Below are 27,975 nucleotides of genomic sequence, written 5' to 3'. Positions count from 1 at the left end.
CTCCTGCTGTACTACAAAGATAGAATCAAACTGCTTTTTTTCGACATACTGGTTTTTCTTTCTCTTTTTCTTCTCTTTCTTCTATTTCTTGTGGATATTATGGCTAATAACACAACAAGTTTAGGGAGTCCATGGCCAGAAAACTTTTGGGGTAAGGTATTTTCTTCTACTGTTTAAAATTTAAAATTAGGATGTAAGAAATGCACTGCGTGATTATTAAAACATTGAAAATCTCTGAGACATTTTGTTTACTATAACGTGATTACTTAAACTTTTCATGTTTATTAACAGAAATCTATTTCATGCGTTTAGCAGAAATATATTTATAGATATAAATATATACTTATATTTTATATGTCTTTATAGTGTTCTATGAAGATATTCAAGAAGAATCTGGGTATTAAGTACAGATTTTGGCTAGTGTCACAAAATATGATTAGGAAATAATGAGGATAAAAATAAAAAACATAACGTGGAGGTAATTCCTGCTTAGAATATGGCATGTAGATTGTGTCGGAAAAATGAACTTTCATTTGTTTGAAGGTTATAGATTGTATATTTTATTTTATGAAACCGAGATTTTCCATAGAGGCTATTTTCACTTATGTTGTGAATGTTATATGCTTTAATTTCCAAAGTGAATCCTAATAACATCTGTACTTAAATGAGTGAATTTAAAGTGCAAAAACACAGGTAAAATAAATGAATGACTTTAGAGTATAACAAATAAAATATGGAATAATATGAAATTTGAGAAAACTATAGTAGAAAAGATTAAGTGGAAATAACATCATGTGTAACATTCAATGGAATTCTATCACGGGGGGCGGGGGGACAGAACAATATAAAAGTATTTTTTGGAGTATTTTTTGTCTGAGTCCAGCCACAGCTAACAGTCAAGTGTTCCCTGATGTTGACAATGGGACTGTGCTGAGGTCAAAACTCAGTTGCTCCAGGTTAGAGGAACAAAGAAGAAGGGCTCACATGGGAAGTTGACATATACTCTTGGGTTCAGGGAAATTTTTATATTAAAGGAGGCAATTTAAATTAAATTCAGAAAAACACTTTAATGAAGAAAATAGTATATATGAACAGATCTGTTTATATGCCCAGAACAAGTTTTTAATCCTCTCAGTGAACAATTCAGACTTTCTGCTGTGATTCAAGGTGGGGTTTTGGAAACGTTCACATAAACAGTGAGCAGTAGTGGCCGACTTTTCCCAGCAATCTGTATGTCTACCATCACAGAAATCTGCATGAAAAGAATTCACTCCAGTCCTTTAACCTATGTGCTTTCTTAGATGAAAAATATGGGGACATATATTTATTGGTTTTAAAAGATATTAAAAATTCAGCATAAGAAAAAAAAGAATTAACTCATTCTTTTTTTCTCACCTACATTTATGTTTGCTGGAAGACTGAAAAGGAAGGATATTGGTGAGCTCCTAATAAATTTATGTAACAAAATTAAGAAGAAGAAAATAGATTATCCTAGTACATTGTAAAGAAAGGCTTTGGTAATGGGTTATTTTAGGTAGCTAGCACTAGACAGAAGGCTTTGAATTGTGGATGTCTGATTATATGCTTGTTGAAATATTATTTGCTGTCCTCACAGAGAAAATAAGTGCTAAATACACACTGAAAAAGAGCTAGAGTCTGTCTAAATCTAATTCATCATTATAAAAATGTTATCTGTATAAATTATTCAAAAGTAAAGTAGTTTTTGCAAAAATTAATATGTAGAAGCCAATCTATTTTTTTCGAGCCATTCAAAATTAAATTTAAGCTTTGCTTAAAAAAACAAATCATTATTCACTGACTAAAACATTAAAATAAACTTGATATTAATAAGAGAATGTTTAGTTGGAGTCCACCTATTGATTCTGAAAATTTAGATATTTTTAATATGGAAATCTGTGCTTAAGAGGGAATTAAAACCTATTATTTCAAAGACAAATACTAGTTTTTCCTTTCTGTTGTTATGTGACTGTAATGAAAATTAGATGAAAATAATGAAAACCAGAAAGGGGAGTGTTACATTGATAAACATTAACAAAGCCAATGGAAATACGGAGAGCAGATGTAATGTTAGATGATTTTAGGAAAATATATAAAAGATTGTATTATTGCTTCTGGGGTAAAAATATGAAGTATAAAATGTGAATAAAAATATAAACATATAAAATGTATACATTCCCTGAAATATAAATGTCAATCTTTTAAATTTCCATTGCTTTTTTGTATCTAAATTGATGTCTATTTTGACCACTGACTCCCAAAAATATTATTTTGAGAATCTTGTACAATGCAGTGTAATGCATTGTTATTGCTTCCAAAATCAGTCATCTGCTTGGCACATTGAATTTGAAAAATAAAGAAAAATAGCTTAGAAAAGGAAAACTTGTACATTGAACCGTATAAATTGCTCAGACGTAGCACACTTTAAGGTACAGAAAAAGTTGTTTTCCCAATATAACTTTTATGGTTTACTTTAATGAGCGCTGAATGATGGCATAATATCGGGTTATTACCAAAACAACAGCTTGCATTTTCATAGCTATCATCCACTAAAACTTCCTAAAGGTGTGCAAGCATTTAAGTGCAAGGGTTGGCAACAAAGTTAGCCTGAAAGTGACAACACAGATGCAGACTATCACCTTCCACTCCCTATTTTTGCTTTGTTTAATGCACTTACTTTCTCTATAAACATTCCCATAAAAGCTTCAGGAAACCTGGCCCGTGAAAATTTGCCATGTCCTCCTCTAAGGCAATAGGAGACAAATACTGAACTCAGTTATTCCCTTAGTACTTGAGAGTCCTGTGGAAGACGTGGTTTTGGTTGTTTCTGCTGTCTTATTCTGCATTTTTTTCCTTATGGCTAGCATTGTGAAAAGTTGGGGGAAGATATGGTTGCAGGAGTTTGCATTTATTCACTTAATTCTCACCAAAAGTACAATGTCTGTCTCAAAAGGATTACGCTCTTGGAGGCAGTTATGCGTCTATACATATGCACATACAAACCTATATAGTTGTGGAATAATACAAGATAACATATGATAAAACAGCAATGGTTGATAAGATGAGTTAAAACAATATAAGCCGGGCGCGGTGGCTCAAGCCTGTAATCCCAGCACTTTGGGAGGCCGAGGCGTGCGGATCACGAGGTCAGGAGATCGAGACCATCCTGGCTAACATGGTGAAACCTTGTCTCTACTAAAAATATTTAAAAAAATTGGCCGGGCGTGGTGGCGGGCGCCTGTAGTCCCAGCTACTCGGGAGGCTGAGGCAGGAGAATGGTGTGAACCCAGGAGGTGGAGCTTGCAGCGAGCTGAGATCGCGCCTCTGCACTCCAGCCTGGGTGACAGAGCAAGACTCTGTCTCAAAAAAACAAAAAACAAAAAAAACAAAAACAAAAAAACCAAAAACCAATATATGGCAGAAATAATCCCTAAATCATTCTCAGAAAAAAAATGAGGTGCTATCTGTTCTTAGAAAGATAAATTTCAGACAGGGAGATAATTCTAAGAAGGACATTCTAGTCATTCATTTTTTTCCCTCATCAACTCATTCTCATTCAGTTCATTAGTTCACTCAGAAGCGTTCACTGACCATATTAGGCAATGTGTTAGGAGTCAGTGACACAAATAAGGCATTTCAAGAGGTTTGGGGAGCTCAGGAAAAATGTCACCAGCAAATATGCAGAAGTAAAAACACCCAGGCATGTTTGTGGAGAAACGAACGGCTTGCCTAGAGAGTGTGTGTGTGGTTGTTTCAGGGACATAGTTGGTAAGGCAGGTTGGAGCCAGATTTCTGCAAGATTTTGAATGTCAGTGTAAAAGTTTGATCTAATTTAACCTGATCACTTGCAATCCAGTGATTTATAATCTCTCCATATTCCTCCCTTTGGGAATTTTCTTTAAGGTTGGAGAGGGTGTGTGGATGGGTGGAGGGGTGGAGGGATTATATTCTGTGTATTGGAGAGAGGGGACCTTTGGTGCTTGATCAAGTTCTGGCCTCTGCTGACATCTACTGACATGTATTTCTCATCAGCTTTTGAGACATTGCCCTTTTTCTGATTTTCACTGCCAAAATCTCCTACTATAAAATCTGGCTCACATGATCTGTGTAATATTAGCTAACAGCATGGCTTTTCCTTTCTGTAAATCCCTCTGGTCTACTGGCCCTTATTCAGGTACTTCTCCATCTGTCTCAATGGCACAGAACAATTTTCAATATTGTCCCATAACCCTAGAGCTGCAGGAACCTTCCTTAGGAGGTTGGGCTACATCAAGTGCCCTTGGCCTGGATGCAATAACACCATGCCCCCTACTCCCTACCTCACTTTCTTATCTGCCCTTCAGATACCCAGGGGTTCTCCGAGCAGCTTGCCATCTTTCCCAGGAAGCTGGAAATGAGTACCAGTTCCTCTGGGATTCCCTAATCAATCTGTAGCTCATCACAGGGAGGGATGGAGAGTGATGTTTCCCTTCTCCAAAACCCTTACAGGTCAAATTCTATATAGCTCTTCTCTTTGTCTCCCCAAAGCTCCTCCTCTTTGGATGCATGGAAATTGACTCACAGGCCATGGTTTATTCTTTCCTATACTGTTTATGATAACAAGTTATGTTCTTAAGTCCTTTAGGCTCTTAGCATTTAGAAACTGAACCAAAGCAAAAAAACTCAAAGCAGTCTTTTCTATTTTGAAAGATCCAACTATTGCAATAAAAATGTTGGCTTTCAAACTAGTATTTATTCTATACGTTTAAAAAAAATTTAGTAATTTAAATGTGAAGCATTGACTTTTCTTTTTTCTATGCATCCTTGCTAACAGACTTAATTCTCTCTAAGGTAATTGATGAGATGCAGGGTTATGAACTGATTTGTTGGGGATCAAGTGCTGTCAAGAGGAGGGATCCCTAGCTACTAGCAGCAAATACTGTTCTTTGGCCTGTAGAAAAATATGGCTCTTAAGGACCACCCCAGCAGACGGGCATAGGATGTTCCCAAAGAAGTTAAGAGGGGAACAGGTTTATGGCCTGGGCTTATGTCCCAAGAATTTCCACTATATCTTCCCCAAATTTGGAAACAAATACTATTTCTCAAATTCACTTTTTCAATTTGTATTTTAAAAAGAAATGTCTGTGTTGCATATTAAGAGTCTATTCATTAGTTTCCCTATCTCAGTTACCTAGAAAGTTTGAAAAACAAACATTTACAAATGCTTGTCTTCAAAATGCATCAGAATTACTAAGAATTATGAAAACTCATCTCTCACTGGACTCCATGCTCAGAGATTATGATTCAATAGATGTGAGATGGAGCCCATAAGACTGGACTTTTTAATACATGCCTGACCTCAAACTTCTGCATCTAAATTCATGAGAGAAAGTGGCCTATAACTGTCATTTCTCTGATAGCTTTGTCAGGTATCAATGTTAGGCAAGCCTTGTAAAACAAATTGGGACGTTTCCCCTACTTTTCTATTACTGGGAAAAGTTTGTATAAGATGGCATTGTTTATTGTTTAAGTGCTTGGGAAAATTCCTTATTGTAACTGTATGTAGTATTTTCAATTGGAGGGTTTTAAATGGCACATTCCATTTCTTTAACAATGGTGAACTACTCAGATTTTCTATCAATTCTGTTAGTTAAGGGAGTTTGTGTTTTCTAGGAATTTGCCCATTTGAATTAAATTTCAAAATATATTGCTTAAATGTTGTTTATGCCATTCTCATTAGTTTTTCAACATTTTATTATGAAAATGTTCAAACATACATAAATATTTGAAGAATTCTACAGTGAACACCCATATACCTTACCATCTGAATTCTATCCGTAACATTTTTATAATACTCATTTTCTTTGTCATTCTATTAGTCAATATATTTCAAAGTAAACTAAAGACATCAATACAGTTCCCCCTAATTACTTTAGTATGCATATCATTAACAGGAAGTCAATTATGTTTTACAACTCTTTTTGTTTTAAAGTCAAATTTACATACAATGAAACATATAAGGTGAATAAAAATCAAGTGTACAAATCATAACAGAACATTTGTTGAATTTTGACATACACGCTTGAGTAACCCAAAGCCCAATCAAGATACATAATCACTGGCCCAAAAAGTTTCCAAATGCCCCCTCCCAGTCTAAAGGCTTTAAGACTTTAACATTTTAGCTTTCATATTTAGGATCCATAATTGTCCACTTCAAATTAAATTTTTGCATATAGTGTAGAAATTGAGGGATTGTTTTCATATTGATAGCCAGCTTTTTCTGCACAATTTCTTGAAAATATTTTGTTTTTTATTTTATTTTATTTTATTTTATTTATTTTATTTTTGAGACAGGGTCTCACTCTGTCATGCGGGTGGAGTGCAGTGGTGCAATCACAGCTCACTGCAGCTTCAACTTCCTGGGCTCAAGTGATCATCCCACCTCAGCCTCCCATGTAGCTGGGACTACGGGTGTATGCCACCACACCAGGCTAATTTTTTTCTTTTTGTATTTGTAGAGACGAGGCTTTGCCATGTTGCCCAGACTGGTCTCAAACTCCTGGGCTCAAGTGATTTGCCCACCTTGGCCTCCCAAAGTGCTGGGATTACAGGCCTGAGCCACTGTTTCCAGCCAAGACTTTCTCTATTCAAGTCCTTTGGCACCTTTGTTGAAAATCAAATGGTCATGTAAGTGTAAGCCTGTTGCTGAGATCTCCATTCTGTTTCATTTGTTGGTTTTTATAGTAAGTCTTAAAGTTACATAAATCTTCCAACTTTGTTCTCCTTTTTATTTTTTAAACAATTTTTATCACATAATTGTACATACTTATGGGGTACAGAGTGAAACATCAAAACAAGTATACAATGTGTAATGATCAAATCAGGGTAATCAGCACATCCATCACTGCAAACATTTATTATTTGTTTGTGCAAGAACATTCAAAATATCTTCTAGTTATTTGAAACTATACAATATATTATTAACTGTTTTTCTCTTTCAAGATTACTTTGGCTTTTTGTGACCTTTTGTATTTTCTCACTCCCAGGCTTTATTGAGGTATAATTGGCAAATAAAAACAATATATTTAAGGTATACAACATATTTTGATATACATATATATTGTAAAATGATTACCACAATCAAGCTAATTAATACAACCATCACCTCAGGTAGTTAGCTTTATTTCTGGTGGTAAAAATATCTAAGATCTACTTTTTTGGCCAATTTCAAGTATAAGAAATAATTTCATAACTACAGTCACTATGTTGTATGTTAGGGCTCCAAGCTCCTGTGCAACTGAAACTGCATTTTTTTGCTCAGCATCTCCCTTTTTCCCTCACCCCCAAACCACTGGCAATCATAATTCTCTTCTCTGCTTTTATAACTTCCTCTTTTTTACATTCCACAAATAAGTGCAATCATGCAGTACAGATGCTCATCCACTTACGATGGGGTTATATCCAGACAAACTCATTGTAAGTTGAAAATATCAGGTTGAAACTGTATTTACTAGAGCTAAACTACTGAACATCATAGCTTAGCATAGCCTAACTTAAATGTGCTCAGAACACTTACATTAGCCTTCAGTTGAGCAAAATCATCTAACACCAGGCCTATTTCATTAAAAAATGTTGAATAGCTCATGTAGTTTGTTGAACACTATACTGAAAGTGAAAAACAAAATGGTCATATGGGTACTGGAAGTACAGTTTCTACTGAATGCTTATGGCTTTTGTACCATCGTAGCCAAAACATCCCAAATCCAACCATGGTAAGTTGGAGGCTGGCTGTATTTGTCCTTCTGTGCCTGGTTTATTTCACTTAGCGTAATGTCCTCCAGGCTCATCTAGGTTGCTGAAAATGACAGGATTTTTTTTTAATGCTGAATAATAACATTCACTTATTGTATACAGATGGTCCCTGACTTATGATAGTTCAACTTACAATTTTTTGACTTTATGATGATATGAAAGTGATACACATTCAGTAGAAACTGTATTTTGAATTTTGATCTTTAATGTTTATTATTTTAATTTATTATTATTATAAAATTTTCCCTTGCTTTGGTGCATTCCAGCCTTGGACTCATAGACTCCAGCTGATTAAGATAAAACAATTGGTATAGAAATTATTAAAAGAACACTCAAAATTCCAGTAATGACCATTGCTAAGAATGCAAGTGTTGAAAGATCTTCGATAGTTGAGAAAATTATGCAAAGTTCCTCAGAAGTTGGTTATGATGCTATGGTCAGAGATTTTGTGAATATGGTGGAAAAAGCAATTATTGACCCAACAAAGGTTGTGAGAGCTGCTTTATCGGATGCTGCTGGTGTGGCCTCTCTGTTAACTACAGCAGAAGTTGTAGTCACAGAAATTCCTAAAGAAGAGAAGGACCCTGGAATGGGTGCAATGGGTGGAATGGGAGGTGGTATGAGAGGTGGCATGTTCTAACTCCTAGAATAGTGCTTTACCTTTATTAATGAACTGTGACAGGAAGCCCAAGGCAGTGTTCCTCACCAATAACTTCAGAGAAGTCAGTTGGAGAAAATGAAGGAAAGGCTGGCTGATGTTTAAGAAATCATTGTAACCATCAGTTACTGGTTACAGTTGACAAAATATATAACGGTTTACTGCTGTCATTGTTCATGCCTACATTGTTCATGTTATTTTGTATTTTTGAATAAAAAGACATTTGTATATTCCTGATACTGGGTACAAGAGCCATGTACAATGTGCTGCTTTCAACTTAAATCACTGAAGTATTTTTACTACTATTCTGTTAAAATCAGGATTTTGGTGCTTGCCACCACCAGATGAGAAGTTAAGCAGCCTTTCTGTGGAGAGAATAATCGTGTACAAAGTAGAGAAATATCCAATTATGTGACAACTTTTGTGTAATAAAAATTTGTTTAAAGTTAAAAATTTTACCTTTTATTATTATAAAGCTGGATTTTGTTAGATGATTTTGCCTAATTTTAGGCTAATATAAGTATTCTGTGCATATTTAAGGTAGGCTAAGCTAAGCTATGAAGTTTGGTAAGTTAGGGGTATTATATGCATTTTTGACTTATGGTATTTTCAATGTACGACGGATTTATCTAAATCCAACCTCATCATAAGTCTAAGAGCATCTGAAATACAACATTCCCATTATAGAAACCACATATATGTGTGTGTGTGTGTGTGTGTGTTTGCATATATATGTCACCATATTTATCCATTCATCTGATGATGGACACTTAGGTGGATTATGTATTTTGGCTATTGTGACAATGCTGCAATGAACATGGAAGTGCAGATATCTCTTAGAGATTCTGATCTCATTTCCTTTTAATGTACACCTGGAGGGATTGCTGAATTCTATGTAGTTCTATTTTTAATTTTCGAGGAACCTTCATACTATTTTCCACAATGACTGCATCAATTTACATTTTCATCAATACTGTACAGTTTCCTTTTCTCCACATCCTCACCAACACTCATTATCTTTTGTCTTTTTAATAATAGGCATTTTGGCACGTGTGAGGTGATATTCCATTGTGGCTTTGATTTGCATTTCCCTGATGAGTAGTTATGTTGAGCATTTTTTCATCTACCTGTTGGTCATTTGTGGGGCTTCTTTTGAGAGATGTCTATTGAGGTTCTTTGCTCATTTTTAACCAGATTGTTTTCTTGCTTTTGTGTTGTGTGAGCTTCTTATATGCTTTAGATGTTAACTTCTTATCAGATATACGGTTTGCAAATATTTTCTCTCATTCTGTAGGCGTCTCTTCTCTCTGTTGATTATTTCCTTCACTGTGCAGAAGCTTTGTAGTTTGACACAATTCTACTTGTCTATTTTTGCTTTTTTCCTTTGCTGTCATATGCAAAAACATAATTGCCCAGATCAATATCAAGTTTTTCCCTATGTTGTCCTCTAGTAGTTTTTTGGGTTTCTGGTCTTAGGTTTGTATCTTTAATCCATTTTGACTTGATTTTTCTATGTGGTATGAGATAAGGGTCCAATTTTATTCTTCTGCATGTGGATATGCAGTTTTCCCATTACCTTTTATTGAAGAGGCAATAATTTCCCCATTGTGCATTTTTGATATTGTTGTCAAATATCAATTGTCACAAATGCATGGATTTATTACTGGGCTTCCTCCCTATTATGTTTCATTAATCTAAATCTCTATGTAAATGCCAGTACCATGCTGTTTTGACTATTATAGCTTTGTAGCATATTTTAAAATCAAGTTGTGTGATGCTTCCAGCTTTGCTTTTATTGTTCCTTTGTATTGTCATCATATACAACTTAGTGTCATTTGTAAAATAATACAAACAGCCTGTTTATTGGAATTTTAGTTGATTTAGTTATATAAATTTATTTATATATAAAAATAAATTTAAGGGCAGTTGGCATTTTAATAATATTGAGGCTTATAATTCACAAATATAGTATATCTCTCCACTTTTTAGACCTTTAATTTCTTTCAGTAGTATTTCAAAATTTGTGGTGCAGACATCTTGCATACATTTTGTAAAAAAAGATTCCTAGGTATGTTATGCTTAATGATGCTATTGTAATGGTGTAATTATACTTTCCAGTTGTTTGCTGCTAGTATATAAACATATTTTTATAGGTACGTCTTAAATTCTGCAATCTTGCTTAATATAATTTGTAGTTATATTTTAGAATGCATAAGATTTTCAATATAAAAACAAGCTAATAGCTGAGTGCATTGATGTGTGCCTGTAGTCTCGGTTACTTGGAGACTGAGGCAGGAGGGTCATTTGAGCCCAAAACTTTGAGACCAGCCTGGATGACACAGTAAGTCCCTGTCTCCAAAATCTCTTAAAAACTAAATCAATCAATCAAGCTAATAGATTTATTTATATCCTGTCCCAATTCTTTGTATTATAATTATTACATATTAAATCTATATAAACTACACATTTCATATGAAAATATTTTAATTTTTGCTCTAACTAGAAAAAAATGTATTTTAAAGAAATTGAGGGAAAAGAGTCTTCTATATTTACTCTGATACTATTTCTGATTGTCTCAATTTCTTCTTAAAGATCCCATTTTTCATTTTCCCCAGACTAAGGATTTTCTTCAGCACGTTTTAGTGTAGGTGTGCTGGTGATTAATTTCAATTCTGTTTCACCTGAAAGAGTATTTATTTCACTATTATACTTAAGGGATACTTTTGCTGTATATAAAATTCTGAGTTGACAGCTTTTTAAAATCACTTTAAAATATCATTGTGTCTTATTAAAAGTGAGTAGTTATTCAAATAATTGTCTTTTATGAATGTAATATTATTATTATTGGCTGTGTTCAAGTTTTTTTGTTAACCTTTGATCTTCAGCTGTTTGACTATGATGTGCATAGTTCTTTATATATATTCTGCTTGATGTTACTGAGACTCCTGATTTGTAGATTAATTTGTTTCACTAATTTTGAAAAATTTCAACCTCATTTATTCAAAATGTTTTTGCTCCATTCACCCTTTCCTCTGTTTTGGGGATTATAATTGCACATCTGTTAAATATTTTTATATAGTTCCACAAGTCTTAGAGGCTTGCTTTTTCCCCCCAATATTTTTCTCCATTTTTCAGATTGGATAAGTTCTATTAATACACCTTTAAGTTGGCTGATTCTTTTCTCTCTCATTTTAATTTCACTGTTAAGCTCATGGTATAAATCTTTTTTAGTTCTCATTTTTTTAGTTTTAGAATATCCATTTTGTTATTTCTGATAGTTTCTATTTCTTTGCTGAAATTTCCTATCATATTATTCATTGTGAGTGTTAAGAAATCATTGAACATGGACATATGAGTTGCTTTAAAAATTTTGTCTGCAAATTATATCTGGGTCATCTTCAAGTCTGTTTTTGTTAACTGTCTTTTCTCTTGAGAATGGGTCACATTTTCCTGTTTCTTCATGTGCCAAGTAATTTCATATTGTATCTTGAACATTTTGAATGGATTCTGCTGTATTACCCTGAAGAGTGTTATGATGTATGTTTTTCCCCCTAGTTTATTTTCACAGGCAAATAACTCTGTGGAACTACAACTACAGAAACCTATAAAGCCTGTCCCTTGGGCAGCAGCTTAAATCTCACTTTAGTTTATTTTTTTTCTCTAGTGCTGTTTGTAATATGTCCTGTATATGTGTGATTCAGGAGTCAACCAAAGATATGTGAAATGTTTATAAATAAAATTTGGGGATTCTCCTCTCTGGCCTTCTCTTCTCCAGGATTTCCCTCTCACATTCTTAGCAGCTCTTGTTTCCACAGTCTCTGTCCTTTGTTTCTCAAGATCAGAAACAGTGCAGGTTTTTGACTGTAGCTTTACCTGTCCCAGACTGGAAGCTTCCCTCAGGTTAAAAGTTTTGAAAACTGGAGCTTGACTAGTACTTGCTGTTCTTTTCTTCCAGGTCTCAACCCCTCTCTAGTATCTACAAGCATTTGGTCATTCTTAAGGCCTTTAGGTAGAATTTTTTTTTGTATTGTTTTCAGTGTTCATAGTCATTATTACTTGAAAGGGTCAGTTCATAAAAGCTGATTTGGAATCCTAGCTTGATGTTTTTATTGCCTGTATAATCTGTTCTAATGTCACATTTCTTACTCTTGATATTGGTGATTTTCTCTCTTTCTCTCTGTCTCTTTCTCTTGCTCCTGCCCGCTCTTTTTCCTTCTTTCTCTTTCTCTCCTCTTTCCATCCTTGTCATTCCAATTAGTATTTTATTAATTTTTATTAGATTTTTTTCATATCTGGCTTTGATAATTTCCTCTATTTTTTCTTTTTCTTTTTTTTTGTCCCTGTTTCATTAAGTTCTGCTTTCTCTTATTTACTGTATGCTACTTTACTTATGTTTCAGCTAGTGATCTTTTCTTAGCTTCTTAATATGGAAACCGAAATAATTGATTTTTTAGGCTTTGTTATTTTAAAATGTATACCTATAAAGCTATAAATGTTCTTATGAATATGGCTTTAGGCACATCTCACATGTTTTGATATTTCACAATTTTATCAGAATTCAGTTAAAACATTTTATAATTTTCATTAGATATTTTATTTAATTATCTTAATAGAGCCTCAATCTCTGCTGAAAATTTTTAACTTGTTAATTTTTTAAACACATTAATCAAGTTATTTTAATATTTTTGTCAGATAATTCAAATATCTTCATAACTTACAGATATTTTTCCATTTTCTATTTGTTCTTTTAGTTTTTGTTTACTTTGTCTTGCCTCTTAAGATGACTTGTAATTTATTATTTATAACACATATATATAATAACATTAGGTATATATAAATTTATTTAAATATATTACTTTCTATTTTATATATATGTATAAAACTTTCCTTCTGGCAGTTAGGGGAAGATCTCCTCAGTCCAGCTGGGGATTGCTCTATATTTTTATCTTTGTGAGGTCTGGTCTTTTTCCTGTTTACCATTAATCTTAGGTAGTAGATCCTAGGGGGCCTAATTCCAGATTCTGGGATGTTTCCTAGGGTCCAACTTCCTTGGCAGCCCCTGAACACCAACTTATGTTTTCTAAGCTTACTGATAGTACACAGCATTCTACTCAGATATTTTTGTTTCTCTTTACAGATTATTGTGATGAAAGATTTTCTTTTCTCTTGGAATTTGCTCCTTTGATTTAACAGTTTTAATAAGTCTCTGATGGCTTCAAACAAATTTAAGAAAATATTTTATTCTCCATTGTATGCTTGCTCTCAGTGGTTTGATACATGTTAGTCTATCATATACAGAAAGGGGTGTGCTACCTTGATACTTTTGAATTTGCCCTCACCTCTAGCAATACTGTTAACTAATTATATTCAGAATATGGCTTGTGCTTTATAATTTTGATCAAAACTACTTTCAAATCTCCAAGCCTTTTGTTTATTTGACCACTACCATTCACAAAAAGGCATCTACAATTTATTTTTTCCATGAAGCTTTTTTAAGCATTCCAGATATATGTTATCCTCCTGTCTTTCAAATATAATGACATTTTCAGCTCATAATGCTTATGCAATTCATTCACATTTTCTTAAAGAGTATAAATTAATGAATGTAGTTTCCATTAACCAGGAAGGAAAAAAGAAAAACAAGTTCCATTTAGGATTCAGAGGTGGGACAGGGTGTCATTTTAGGTAGAGCAGCCAGGGTAGGCCTCAATGAGAAAGTTACATATGAACAAAAGACCTGAAATTAACCATACAGATAGCTGAGGAAATAATTTTAGGAACAGATTACAACCAGGGATGGGCCCTAAGTCAGGAGCCAGCCCATCTGATGTACTTAAGGAATGGTGAGGGAAGTGCAGACAGAGCTGAGTGACCCAGAGGAAGAGTAGAGGAGATGGGCTCAGATAATTGGGAGCCTATCAAGTAGGGTCTTTTAGGACATTCTTAGGCATTTGCTTTTATTCTGGGAGAAGTGGAGGATTTAGAATGGAAGAGTGATATGATTTGACTTACATTTTAAAATGTTCTCTCTGACTACTGCATTGAGCACATTGTTGGGGTGTGAGGGACATGGCAAGGACAGATGCAGGAAGACCATATTCCAGGTCACAGATGTGGGAATGTGGCCACTTAGATCAGTGAAGTCGCAGAGTGGGTAGTGAGAAGTTGAATTCTGCATTTTTTTTTTTGTTTGTGAAAACAGATCCAATAAGATGTTCTGGCAGATGAGATATAATGGAAAATACTCCTTGGCTGTTTAAATTATTATAATCAATCAAATTTCTATGCCCTAAATATTATTCTCCCTAAAAATCCTTTTTGTCAAAAGTAGTTCTATTGCCTGAACCACTCTCCTATATACTCTACGATACCAAGGACTTCATGGTCTGCTTTGGTGAACGTTGAACTTATGATTCTTACAACTGCAAAGGGTTTTTGAATGTTTTAAACAATGTTTCATTCTGCCGTCACTGATCAAATCACTTTCAGAATTGGAATGATTCAACTCAAGGCCACTAGATGGTGAACTCTACTAAATTTTAATATGAGTGGATGGAATCTGAGGTATTGATTATATTTACTAAAAGTCATACTTAATATTACAACATTAAAATTGGAAGACACGAACGTGGCTGTTATTATCAGGCCAAGAAGGGTCAAATGACTTGAGGAAATTACACAGCTATTAGCAGTAAGAGCCAGTGTTCATTGAGGCTTGTTATGTGCCATCTGCTTGCTAGTTTTGTAGGTACGTATTACAAATTAAGATGACATATATTTAATTTATATGGCATACCTTACAAATGTTAGAGTTTTTTCCTTCTGCTTTCAAAAGGAAAGTTACATTTTTAAAAGTAATCATTTGGTCTCCTAAGTTGCATTATATTGCAATTATAAGAAGAAAGATTATGGCTCATTTTTCTTTTCCTAAGATTGTTGAGAAGTAAGAAGGCATATCATTTTTTAAAAAGCAATATCTTTGCCAATGTCTTTTTTTTCAGTTACATTTTCTTCTACACTAGGTTTTAAAAAAGGCTTCCAAAATACATTGTCAAAAGTCTGCCAGAATGGAATTACATATATGAAAATTTAAAGCTGTATGACTAGTAGATGCTGCTTTCATCACACAGTTTCTAAATTCTAGTGTGGGCAGGTCAGAAAAATCATTAACTATAATTAAATGAAAAAAATGTGTATGAAAGACCACCCCTGTTACTTGACTCAACATCTCTTTCTCATTGCCTTTCTGCATTTCTACATTTGCCTTTGCTGTTTGGACTTAAGGGAGCTTAAGAAGATAGATAAGCATTTTACCATATATCTCAGGAAGTCTTAGAAATTCTTCTGTCAGCAGTATTATTTGTAGGTGTTTTAATATTCTGCAAGGTATAAGAATTAGTGCAATGATTTCTGATATGGTTTGGCTGTGTCCCCACCCAAATCTTATTTTGAATTCCCACATGTTGTGGGAGGGACCCGGTGGGAGGTAATTGAATCATGGGGGCAGGAATTTCCTGTGCTGTTCTCGTGATACTGAGTAAGTCTCACGAGATCTGATGGTTATTATAAGGGAGAGTTTTCCTGCACAAGCTCTCTTTGTCTCCTGCTATCCATGCAAGATGTGGCTTGCACCTGCTTGTCTTCCACCAGGATTGTGAGGCCTCCCCAGCCATGTGGAAATGTAAGTCCAGTTAAACCTCTTTCTTTTGTAAATTGCCCAGTCTCAGGTATGTCTTTATCAGCACCATGAAAACAGACAACACAATTTCTAAAGTGTGTATTTTACTGACTTTATGGATTAAGAAGTCATTTTCATGATATGCGTACTCTACTGAGCAAAAATTAAACAAATCCATATCAAAAGCAATGTTTTTGTAATTTTTATAATTTCTGTTGCACCCCCATCTTATCCTACTTTATACTCATTCAAAATTTAAATAGCCTATTATCGTGTGTATATATTATTATTATGATTCTCACGTACATTTTAAATTCATTATTTAATCCTTTTTGGATATCTATATAACCCAATATTTGATGATATTTTAAGTCATTTCTCCAAATTTTGGGCACAGACAATAGGTTTACAGTATCAAATCAAAGTATTACCAAGCCACAGATCATTTTAAATAGGTTTGTTGTCAAATTCCTCTCATGGAAATATTGTTATAGTTTTAGTGCCACAAAAATAATCTTTTTACTTCCCAAACTGAAACTTGTCATTTAAGAAGAGTGTGATGGTCCAATATATTCTATAATAACTTGTCCATTAGAGTTTGGATATTATCCTAGTTTTCTTACATCAGAACAATAATATATTTTGGAAATAAAACAGTCATCTGAAATATAAATATATTTCTCACTCCATGTATTTTTGTTGTTTTTGCTAATATACTCAATCGCTGTAGTTTATTTAATTAATTTATTTTTACTTTTTATAGAGACAGTTCCCATTATGTCACCCAGGCTGGTCTGGGCTCAAGCGATCCTCTCACCTTGGCCTCGCAATGTGCTGGGATTATAGGCATGAGCCACTGCGCCTGGCCTCAATCTCAATAATTGACAAGAAATTATTTTTCATTGATTGTGTATTTAAATAGTTTCTATTTTTTTCTCGAGTCTAAAGTTTGCTATTATTCCACTATGAATAAGATTTATATTGGGAATATCTGATTTGTCAGAAGGTGAGCGGCTCAAAGGGCATACACAGAGACCATGTATAAGGACTCTTGTAACCTTTAAATGCTTTCATTGAGTAACTGAATATATTTTCTCCTTTCAGATTCTGGTTTAACTCCATTTTGCTGAAATCAAAGAAATATCTCTTTTTAAATTTTATCTATTATGCCTGCTTATATACTGAGATATTTAGCATCTTCAGTCAGACTCTAGTAGTGGTTAGGTACATTTACACACAATATAAGGACATATACTTTGTAAATTTGAGTATTTGTCTTCTCATTTATATCATACACGAGTGTAACTAATAGTTCTCTAACCAGTGATATTGCCAATTAATTATTACAATAAATCAAGTGTTAATTCTACCACATAAACCTTAGCTTCTGTTTCAATATCTATAAAATGAGGAATTTATGTCCAACACATTTTCAAGAGCTTGTTTTAGCTGAAACTCTATTTCTATGAGTCCATAGCTGAACTTGTTGATATTTAAAAGTCTCCACTAAAGGCTATTGATTCACGGAAATGTATCTGTAGAACACACAATATTATTTAACCACCATTCTCTCAACTATTTCTGTTCATAACAGGCTACAAGATATTCTGGTATTGAATCGACCAATTTTTATGCAGTTTATATTGCTCATTTTCATTTTAGATTAATATTTTCTTACCTTACACTTAGAAAATAAATGAGCAATTTAGCTATTAATTAAGATGCTTTGGTCTCAAATCCTCACTTGACCTTCACCAGGTGTGGGACTATGGGCTTGTTACTTACCTCTCAGTAGCCACAACTATTAAATGGGAATAACGCTAGCATTTCCTTTATTGGGATGCTTGAGGATTAAGTGACATAATATGCTAAAAAATGTGCCTGGGAACTTTGCATAAAGTCATTGCTTTAGAGAATGTTGATATAACTATTTGTACAGATAATTGTGAAAGTAGGACACAATAAATGTAGCTTTTCCACAGGAGATAAATGTGACCATATATGGTGGAAGGACACTGAACTATATCCTAAAATTAGACAGCAGTGATTATTCCTTTGTAGTTATTAACATTAGTTTGTTTTGTTATTTCTGCATTCTAGGTAGTCTACGTATTATCACAGATTACAACAATATGCTAAAAAGAACCTTGGCAATCATAAAATCTAACTCCTTTATATACATGTATAATGAAATCAGTGGGTCTGAACAAATTCCCTAAAAATCACAAAACATATTAGGAACAGAGCTGAGTTTGGAACCCTGTATCAGAGAGCTTTTGCCATGTAACAATCCACCCCCAAACACAGTAGCTTAAAATAATAATAATTTGCTTAGCTCACAATCCTGTGGATTGGGAATTTGAGATGAAATCAGCTTGGTGTATTTTCTGCTGGTCTTTGCTCGTGTCACAGTCATTTGGTGAGTTGACTAGCATCTGAATTATCTAGGATGATGCCATTCATATGTCCAAGTTAGCAGGCTCTTGGTTAGGGCAGTAGGGGTTCCTGGGCCATGTGTCTCTCATCATCTGGCAGGCTAGTCTGGCCTCATTTATATGCTGACAATGGCAGGGGTCCCAAGAGAAGGAAGGGTGGATGCTGAGCCTCTTGTAGCTTAGGCTTGAACTTGTATAGCTTCAATTCCATTGCATCCTACTCGTCAAAGCAAGTCATGAAGCTCGCCCAGATTCAAGGGGTGGGGAAATAGACTCTATCTCTTGATGGGAGGAACAGCAAAACATTTGTGGCTATTTTCTCCCCCTCTTCCCTAGTCTCACAACACCCATCAGCTAATTTTCAGGCTATGGCTCTCTCAATACAGACTACCTAGATAAGCAATTAGATATGATAGCTTACCTTTCTACTTAGCAGTAACTCATTTTTGTCTAGGAAATGTAGGAGTCTTTATTGAAGATGTGATACTTGAAGGTAGAGCTTGAAGAATGAGTTTTCCAGACAGAAGATTAAAAAATTGAATTCAGATATAAGGACACATATGTGGAAAAGCACAGAGTTTTTGAGAGAACGACAGGCTTTGGTACAGTGAGAAACCAACATGACTTGTGGGTTAGATCATGGTGGGGAAATGTTAGGGACAATAGGTTAGATCATGGAGGGGAAATGTGGGGGACCAACAGGCTGGGAGAGTCTTCTAATATCCACAATTTTTCTTTGCAAAGTGGTGTGATGAGGGGAGACTCAGTTACCCAGTTTCATTAAAAAATATGTATTTAGTTTACAAGAGGCAGTAAGGTAGCATTTCCATTACGAAAAGGCATTTTTCTCCCCAGAAAGGGAAATCTGAACAAATTACAAGTTCTATGAATTACAGAATACTGGTATGTAGCCGAGACTCTATGGAGGTTCAGGCGACAGGAATTTCATCATTACAAGGGCATAATAGAAGCATGAGCTGGAACCTGGGAAACAAGAAAGAGCCCAGTAGTCTGCACAGGTCAAGTCATCAAAGAGTCAGAGATATAGGTGACTGTCTGGGAGTTCAGGAAATATGACATAAATCAGTCCGCTGGCCAGATGGTTCTATCCCAGCACTTCCTATCTCAGAAAGAACAAAGGAAGTGAGGCATCATGAAGACTGCAGGTGGCAGAAATCAATGTGATTGATGAAAGCAGACAGAGGAAAAGGCAACGTTAAAGTGATGACAAAATTCTTTATCAATCTGGCACATTAGTTACTACTATAACTCAAAAGGAAATCAACTTTGGGCTACATCTGCAACTCTATAAAAAATGGATGAACTAAACGCCATAGATTAATGACATCAAGTAAGACTACTTTTTTATTTCTTAAAGATGATAAAACAGGTTAAGTGACCTGGAATGCCACAGCTCAAAGTGTTATTTTGTATCTTTCTGCTTGAATAAATGGAAGCATTATCAGCTTCTATTTGTTCATATCCACCTAACACTGCCTTCTATTTCCCTAATTCAAAGTATGTTTAAATTAATCATGTATTCTATGAATTACAGTATGTATGCTGACCCTTGTTTTTAGTTGAAAACCTATTTAAAATTGATTTAGTAATTTGTTTTCTTTGTTTCAGAGGGCCTTATCACGTCCTTCACCGTATCCATGGCAATCGGGCTGGTACTTGGAGGATTTATTTGGGCTGTGTTCATTTGTCTGTCTCGAAGAAGAAGAGCTAGTGCTCCCATCTCACAGTGGAGTTCAAGCAGGAGATCTAGGTCTTCTTACACCCATGGCCTCAACAGAACTGGATTTTACCGCCACAGTGGCTGTGAACGTCGAAGCAATCTCAGCCTGGCCAGTCTCACTTTCCAGCGACAAGCTTCCCTGGAACAAGCAAATTCCTTTCCAAGAAAATCAAGTTTCAGAGCTTCCACTTTCCATCCCTTTCTGCAATGTCCACCACTTCCTGTGGAAACTGAGAGTCAGCTGGTGACTCTCCCTTCTTCCAATATCTCTCCCACCATCAGCACTTCCCACAGTCTGAGCCGTCCTGGTTACTGGTCCAGTAACAGTCTTCGAGTGGGCCTTTCAACACCACCCCCACCTGCCTATGAGTCCATCATCAAGGCATTCCCAGATTCCTGAGTAGGGTGCTTTTGGTTTTTGTTTCTTTCTTGTCTTGTCTTTTATTGAAATGAAATCATAAATAGGCTAAACAGAATTTTGAGGGCATGGCCCAAATAACTAATGAGTTCCAAGTTGAAACATGGTTATGCAAGTTGGACATTACAACGTAAAACACATTTTCTTCAAACATGTTTTCCCTTTTGTTTCAAAGAATGTAATATTTTCCCCCAAGGGTTTTATATTTATGCATTTTGTATTCAATGTGAGGCTTATTAAAAATAATGATTCTAATGTAAGAATCAGCTAAGATGTATTATATATATTTTGATTAAAATTAAAACTTTAGATGTTTGTGGATTACAATCCTCATTTACTTCCAATGTGACTAGAAAGAGAAAAAAAATCACTGTGTCACTTTAAAGAAAAATCTAAGGAATTTGGATTTTACTTTCTTTAGAATGACAAGTGAATCATATTGACATTTTACAATCTTGGATTTTTTTTTTTCCTTTGAGACAGGGTCTTGGTCCATCGCCCAGGCTGGAGTCGCAGTAGCATGATCAGGACTCACTGCAGCCTCTATCTCCCAGGCTCAAGTAATCCTCCCATCTTAGTGCCCCAAGTAGCTGGGACTACAGGGGTGCACTACCACACCAGGCTAAATTTTTTTGAATTTTAGTAGAGATGAAGTCTCACTATGTTACCCAGGCTGGTCTCAAACTCCTAAACTCAAATGATCCTCCTGCCTCGGCCTCCCAAAGTGCTGGAATTATAGGCATGAGCCACCATGCCTGGCCAATCTTGGATTTTTAATGGAATATGTGGGCACAAAATGACAGAACATAGGACATTTTAAAGTTCTTTGATTTTATCATTATAAGAAGTGTGGGTCTCAAGCACAGGAAACTGAACTCTTTTGGTGTCACTGGATGTTTCATTTTTGACACTAATTTTTTCTGGACAAACTCTTTATGTGTTTTTCCCAAGAATAGTTATCTACTTCCTTGAGGCAAAATCTTTAGATTTACTAACATGATGATTTACCTTTTCTTCACCGTTGTCGTTACATTGTTAGAAAAGCAACAGGAAAAAATCCAATTCATTTGGCCTAAAAAGAAGCCTCAAGTTTAAAATCAAGCTCACATTTTTCTTAAGGGAAAAATTTTCTTTCTTAAACTTACATCTAGAAACTTGGAAAGCACTTTCTCTGGTGATCTTCTTTTGTAACTTCACCGACAAATAAGTATGAGTCACTGGGGAGAGAGTTTGTTATTGAAATAGATGTTGCCCATGAAGAATTCTCCTTCCTGGATTGACTCTTAATCATCAGGCGTCATTCCTGGTTTGCTTCTCTACGAATCTCGATTCCAACTTCTCTGCAGAGTCTTTGTACAGTGATTAAGCCATGCCAGATGGTCTTTGGTGCACACAGTTATTTAAGAATCCACTTCCACAGGTGGCCGCCCTTGTAAGGAAGAATGCATCCCTAAATGTGGACACCAGAGAGCTCCAGTGGGCAGATGTCTGTGGCTGCCCTTCTCATTTAAGGACATGAGTTGACTGGAGTATTACTCAAAAAGTCCGTGGTTCATTTCCAGTATTGTGAATATTTAGTTTATGTGGCCATTTCTTTGTTTCCTTGAACACTGGGATTTTCAGTGAAAAAGTACCCTCTTTTTCATTTCCTATTGCAGTGGTCACAGCTAATAGTGTCTGAACATGGTTCAAGAATAAGAGATTCCGTGTAGCATTTTCTTTATTATTTTCATTTCCCTTTTATTATCCATCATTCCTTAAGGACAATTATTCTTAATAATGCTTGTAGAAAATGTTCTCTAATTAAACATGCCAGAAGGAACGAGTGAGGGAAAGAGGGAGCAAGAAGAAAATGGAAGAAAAAAGGAAAAAAGCTAACTGGATAACCAATTTGTTATAAGTTGGTTTTCAACAAAGATATTTAGCAGCCAAGTAAGATTTCAAGGGAATATTAACTTGGTATCAAGACTATTTTTTTTTTTTTTTACTTGCCTGTCATCCTTAATGTCTAACATGAAAAATCAGCAAAGAGTACAGTTTTTATCAAGAATTTATGTTGGGAGTAAAAACTGCTTTAAATCTCCCAAATTAGGAAGAGAAGAGCAGAAATCCTCTGGGGCATTTAACCATCTGGCAGGATTGTTGTTGCACCCTTATCCCAGTTATAAGACAGTCAAAATGACTATTTCCTAAATATTGTGAGTGTATGAAATGTGAAATTAAAGCAAAAACTGGAGACTTTTAATGTTGTATTTCTTTAATTTGAAATGTTTTGTGGATTGTGAAATAAAAATAAATTGATGTCAAGTTTTATTCAAAATTTATGAAATAATGCCAACACTGTTCTAAAAAGCAAGGAGTCAAGAAATTATAAAATTCAGATCAGGAAAACACATTAGACGAAAAATTATACTATAGAATTTGAGCTTATTAAAATTTATTGAATAAGAAAAATCTTTTTACTTTGGTATTTAAACCTAATCTAGACTATTTGTAAATGAATGGACTGAGACACAAATCCTTTTTCATATAAAAATGTATAATGGAGAAAGGGAACATCACAAATAAATTTTACAAGATTTTTCAAATTAATGCAGATGGAAGAATTAGTAAATTATTTATTTAAAACATGAACTTAGAGTCTTTTCTCATTTGCTAAATATATAATTACAGAATTATTTAATTATTTTATTTAGAGAATAAGCATTTTAAATAATGCCTGCCTAAAAAATAGAGGAAATTTGAAATAAATGGTTAGCAAATCTATGAAATAGAAAAGGGGCACTTTTTAAGAGCCAACAGGATGAAATAAATTACAAAGGAAAATATTAACAGTTTTGATTATTTAAAAAAATTTAAAATTCTGTTCGTTAAAAGATAAATTTATCCAAAGTCTAAAAACAAGCAAAAACAAAAAAAGAAGAAAGAAGTTAAGTTAATATAAATATGGCAAAAATGGCCAATATCTTGAAGTTATGATTAGCACACATAAGTAGATATGGAAAATACTCAGTTGTGAATAGATAAATTAGTAATGGACCAAAACAAGCAATTTACCAAAGAGAAAAATTAATTGATTTCCAAGTTTGTGGTAAAATACTGCATGTTACTACTAAGGAAGTGCCCATGTACATTTAAACAACACTCTAGTAGTTTTTTCTATCACATTAGCTAATTATTATTATTATTTGAATAGAGACGGTATTTGCCAAGTTGGCCAGGCTGGTTTCAAACTCCTGGCTTCAAGAGATCCGCCCACCTCAGCTTCCCAAAGCACTGAGATTACAGGTGTGAGCCACCATGCCCGGCCCACAATAGCTAATTATTTATGAAATAATGAATCTCTTCACTGCTGGCAAAGGTACTAAGAAGGGAGTGCTCCTACATATTTCTGGTGGCAAGGTAAACTGGCGTTGCCCTTTTAGAAGGCAGTTTGATGAAATGTATCAGGAGTCTTGCACTAGGCAGGCCACGAAGTCTCCTAGAGCCTGCCAGGTACACAGTTTTCTCTGAGAAAAATGGAGATGAACTTGTAAGGAGACCAAGCCTGCTATACTAGCCGTTGTGGGACTGGATCAGAGCATTCCGTATCAGATGTGAGTAACCGACCGAACTAGATCTGCCCTGCTTTGCGTGAGAGGGTGGGGATGAAGGGAGAGAATGGGAGAACTGCCACTGAGAGACCTCGAAGGGAAAGGAGAGACTAAAATAACAAAGATCTGGAGTAAAATGGCTGCAGTATCTTTTGAATAAACTTCCATTACTTATGATTACTCATATATTTTTACGATGTTACAACTTGAAATAAATTCACCAGAGTGCCAGTTCAAAGAATGAGTGGTGGCCGGGCACGGTGGCTCACGCCTGTAATCCCAGCACTTTGGGAGGCTGAGGCGGGCAGATCACCTGAGGTTGGGAGTTCGAGACCAGCCTGACCAACACGGAGAAACCCTGTCTACTAAAAATACAAAATTAGCCAGGCGTGGTGGTGGATGCCTGTAATCCCAGCTACTCAGGAGGCTGAGGTAGGAGAATCGCTTGAACCTGTACAGTGAGCCAAGAATGTGCAATTGCATTCCAGCCTAGGCAAGAAGAGCAAAACTCCGTCAGAAAGAAAGAAAGAAAGAGAGAGAGAGAGAGAGGAAGGAAGGAAGGAAGGAAGGAAAGAGGAAGGAAGGAAGGGAAGAGAAAAGAAAGAAAGAAAGAAAAGAAAGAAAGAAGAAAGAAAGAAAGAAAGAAAGAAAGAAAGAAAGAAAGAAAGAAAGAAAGAAAGAAAGAAAGAAAAGGACAGACTGATGATAAATAGACCCTCACAGTCTAGACACTGGGATAGTTCTACCCTCACCCAGGCAAGTGGGACCCATATCTCATGGGGCCCTACACTTCAGAACACCTTCTTTGAAGTGTTCTAAATCACAGTTCAGTGTGTAGAACTGGCCAGGACTGGCAATGCCATCTGGACAGGGCACATGAGCCTAGACCAAGACCTGTGTGGATGCTAGTACTTTTTTGTTTTTTTGTCTTTCCCTTTCAGGTGATCTTTGACCCTGTATCTAGCATGTCAGGTCAACCAGCTGTCTCAGGAGCTCTCCAGGACTTTTATCTGTGCGGTCTCCGTGGTTGAACCCCAGTTTCAGGAGGACAGCCTGGCAATCAGGTCACTGCTGCTGATGGGAGTGTATTTCTTTCATGGAATCACATGATACTGGACAGCCAGAATGGTACTGACATGCTGATCTGGGGTGACTTTAACTCAGAATGAAGAATCTCTGGGTGATAACTATCTAAGTACTTCTACTCAACTCACTTAAAATATTTAGGGAGGCTGAGTGCGGTGGCTCACGCCTGTAATCCCAGCACTTTGGGAGGACAAGGCGGGTGGATCATGAGTTCAGGAGTTTGAGACCAGCCTGGCCAAGATGGTGAAACCCTGTCTCTACTAAAAATAAAGAAAATTAGCCGGGCGTGGTGGCGGGCACCTGTAATCCCAGCTACTTGGGAGGCTCAGGCAGGAGAATCGCTTGAACCCAGGAGGCAGAGGTTGCAGTGAGCCGAGATCGCACCACTGCACTCCAGCCTGGGTGACAGAATGAGACTCAGTCTCAAAAAAAAAAAAAAAATTATGGAAAGATCACTAAACCTCATTTGTGCCCATGAATTTTGTAAAACATTTTTAACCAATTTTTAAAATACAAGATAAGGCCCTGCAAAAAATATTTGTCCAGGGCCTCACACACTGTAGCTCTGTCCCTGTGCTGAGATGATATGGGGAGACACAAAGTATGAGCCTAATCTGATTTGAAAAGCAAGTCGTCCATACTTTGTGGTTGTAAAATGCTGATCATCCCTCATCCTTGAGGTATAGACATTGTGTCTGTAACCACAGAAGAGCTTAGAATATTGTAGCTATAGCTTGAGAGTGGTTCTGAGAATTGAAGCCATGCTAGAAGAACAGATTTAATGAGATCTTCATTGTGGTGTAAGTAAAATAGAGAACGGCCATGCAAGTGCACTAGCATATGTGGTGGCTTTTGTAGGGTATGTTGGGGAAAGGATAGATGCTAGTTCCAAAATGCCTGACCAGGAGCTAGAGCTGCAGGGCCAGCAGGTGTCACTGCTGCCAGTGACAAATCCCTGCTGCCAATAGCTGTCACTCTGACACTACTGAAAAGCTACAGCAGAAATGGACACCTTTATGAACTGTGGGATTCTCAGAGTGCCAGGGACTCAGGGACTTCAAGACTGGGAAGAGTCTACTGAAAAACCAGGCTTCAGGCCCGGCGTGGTGGCTCACGCCTATAATCCCAGCACTTTGGTAGACCGAGACAGGCAGATCACTTGAGGTCAGGAATTCGAGACCAGCCTGGCCAACATGATGAAATGCGTCTCTACTCAAAATACAAAAATTAGCCAGGTGTGGTGGTGTGGGCCTGTAATCCCAGCTACTTGGGAGGCTGAGGCAGGAGAATCCCTTGAATCTAGAAGGCAGAGGTTGCAGTTAGCCAAGATCATGCCATTACACTCCAGCCTGGGCAACAGAGTGAGACTCTGTCTGAAAGAAAAATAAATAAATAAATGGAAAAAGCAGGCTTCATAGGTAAGCCTCTGCTTAGCTAAAATAGAGAACAAGAGGGCTGAAACTTAAATTAGATTATTGACTACAATTGGGCAGGAAGAATGGGCAATGGGTGCCATTAAGTAACAGAAGTCAAACAGCCAAATGGTCAATGGGAATCTGAGAGTATAGGACTGTAGGGTATGATGGGAGTAGCCTAAGGTATTTGTTCAAAGCTGAGGAGCAAATTGAGGGAAAAAAATTCACAAAATGCATGACAAGGAGTTAATGCCTTTACATAAAGAGCTCACAGGATCAATGGGAAAAATCATTGTAAGAAAGAAACTAAGAAATTCACTGGTGAAAATGAACATGAAGAATTCTAAGTAGAAAAAAAAAAAAAACCCTTAACAACACTGAAAGTGGAAAAACTAAAAACTCCTATTAAGAATTCACAAAGAAGCAGGGCGTGGTGGCTTATGCCTGTAATCCCAGTACTTTGGGAGTGTGAGGCAGGAGGATCACTTGAGCTCAGGAGTTTGAGACCAGCCTGAGCAACATAGCAAGACCTCATCTCTACTAAAAATAAAAAAACTAGCCAGGCTTGTAATCCCAGCTACTTGGGAGGCTGTATTCCCAACTACTTGGGAGGTTGAGGTGGGGGCATAGCTTGAGCCCAGGGGGTTGAGGCTTCAGTGAGCTGTGATCGTGCCACTGTACTCTAGCCTGGGTGACAGAGTGAGACCCTGTGTCAAATAAATAGGTAATTAATTAATTAAAAAGAATTAACAAAGAATAGCAACAAAATACAGTCAAATTTTGATGATTGACAAGGATATCAAGAATCAAGAACAACATGTGCTTTCCAGCTTAGGGACACAGTGTGATTTGTGGAGAATGAGTTAAGTGGAGAAAACTGTCATCTCTCTGAATATCCAGTTTGGAAAAACACTCATGTTTTGAAGCAATTAGGAACAGAATTTTTCAAATTAAGGAAAAGAACTCTAACAATATCTGAAAACTGCTATAAAAATTCTGTGCAAAGCTATAATGATTGACTCACACTGATGCTAGGCACAAATGTTCTTTGGAATTTTAACTACACTAATATTATTACTAGGATTGTTAGTTTTGGTTAGTGCTCCAGTGACAAATTTCCACAGGTTTTTTTTTTTTTTTTT

At 35.8% G+C, this 27,975-nt stretch overlaps 1 protein-coding gene across 1 annotated transcript; it reads left to right on the top strand.

Annotated features, from left to right (window-relative positions):
• LOC116463227 (myc target protein 1) lies at positions 1-26,794 on the top strand. The gene is made up of 3 exons (XM_032146240.2): positions 1-151; positions 20,210-20,721; positions 25,274-26,794. Exons 1-2 carry the CDS (start codon positions 100-102, stop codon positions 20,719-20,721), a joined length of 564 nt encoding a protein of 187 aa, XP_032002131.2. The 5' UTR covers positions 1-99; the 3' UTR covers positions 25,274-26,794.
• Positions 26,795-27,975: the final 1,181 nt, after the last annotated feature.

The sequence above is a fragment of the Hylobates moloch genome, unplaced genomic scaffold (assembly GCF_009828535.3).
Source record: "Hylobates moloch isolate HMO894 unplaced genomic scaffold, HMol_V3 SCAFFOLD_29, whole genome shotgun sequence".
NCBI lineage: Eukaryota > Metazoa > Chordata > Mammalia > Primates > Hylobatidae > Hylobates > Hylobates moloch.
Note: the sequence above shows the minus strand (reverse complement) of the source record. Positions and strands in the feature narration are given on the sequence as shown.

Coding starts and splice junctions, on each gene's coding strand:
- LOC116463227 (XM_032146240.2), top strand. CDS start 100: ATGGCTAATAACACAACAAGTTTAGGGAGTCCATGGCCAGAAAACTTT. Junction 152..20,209: donor ATGGCCAGAAAACTTTTGGG/GTAAGGTATTTT, acceptor TCTTTGTTTCAG/AGGGCCTTATCACGTCCTTC.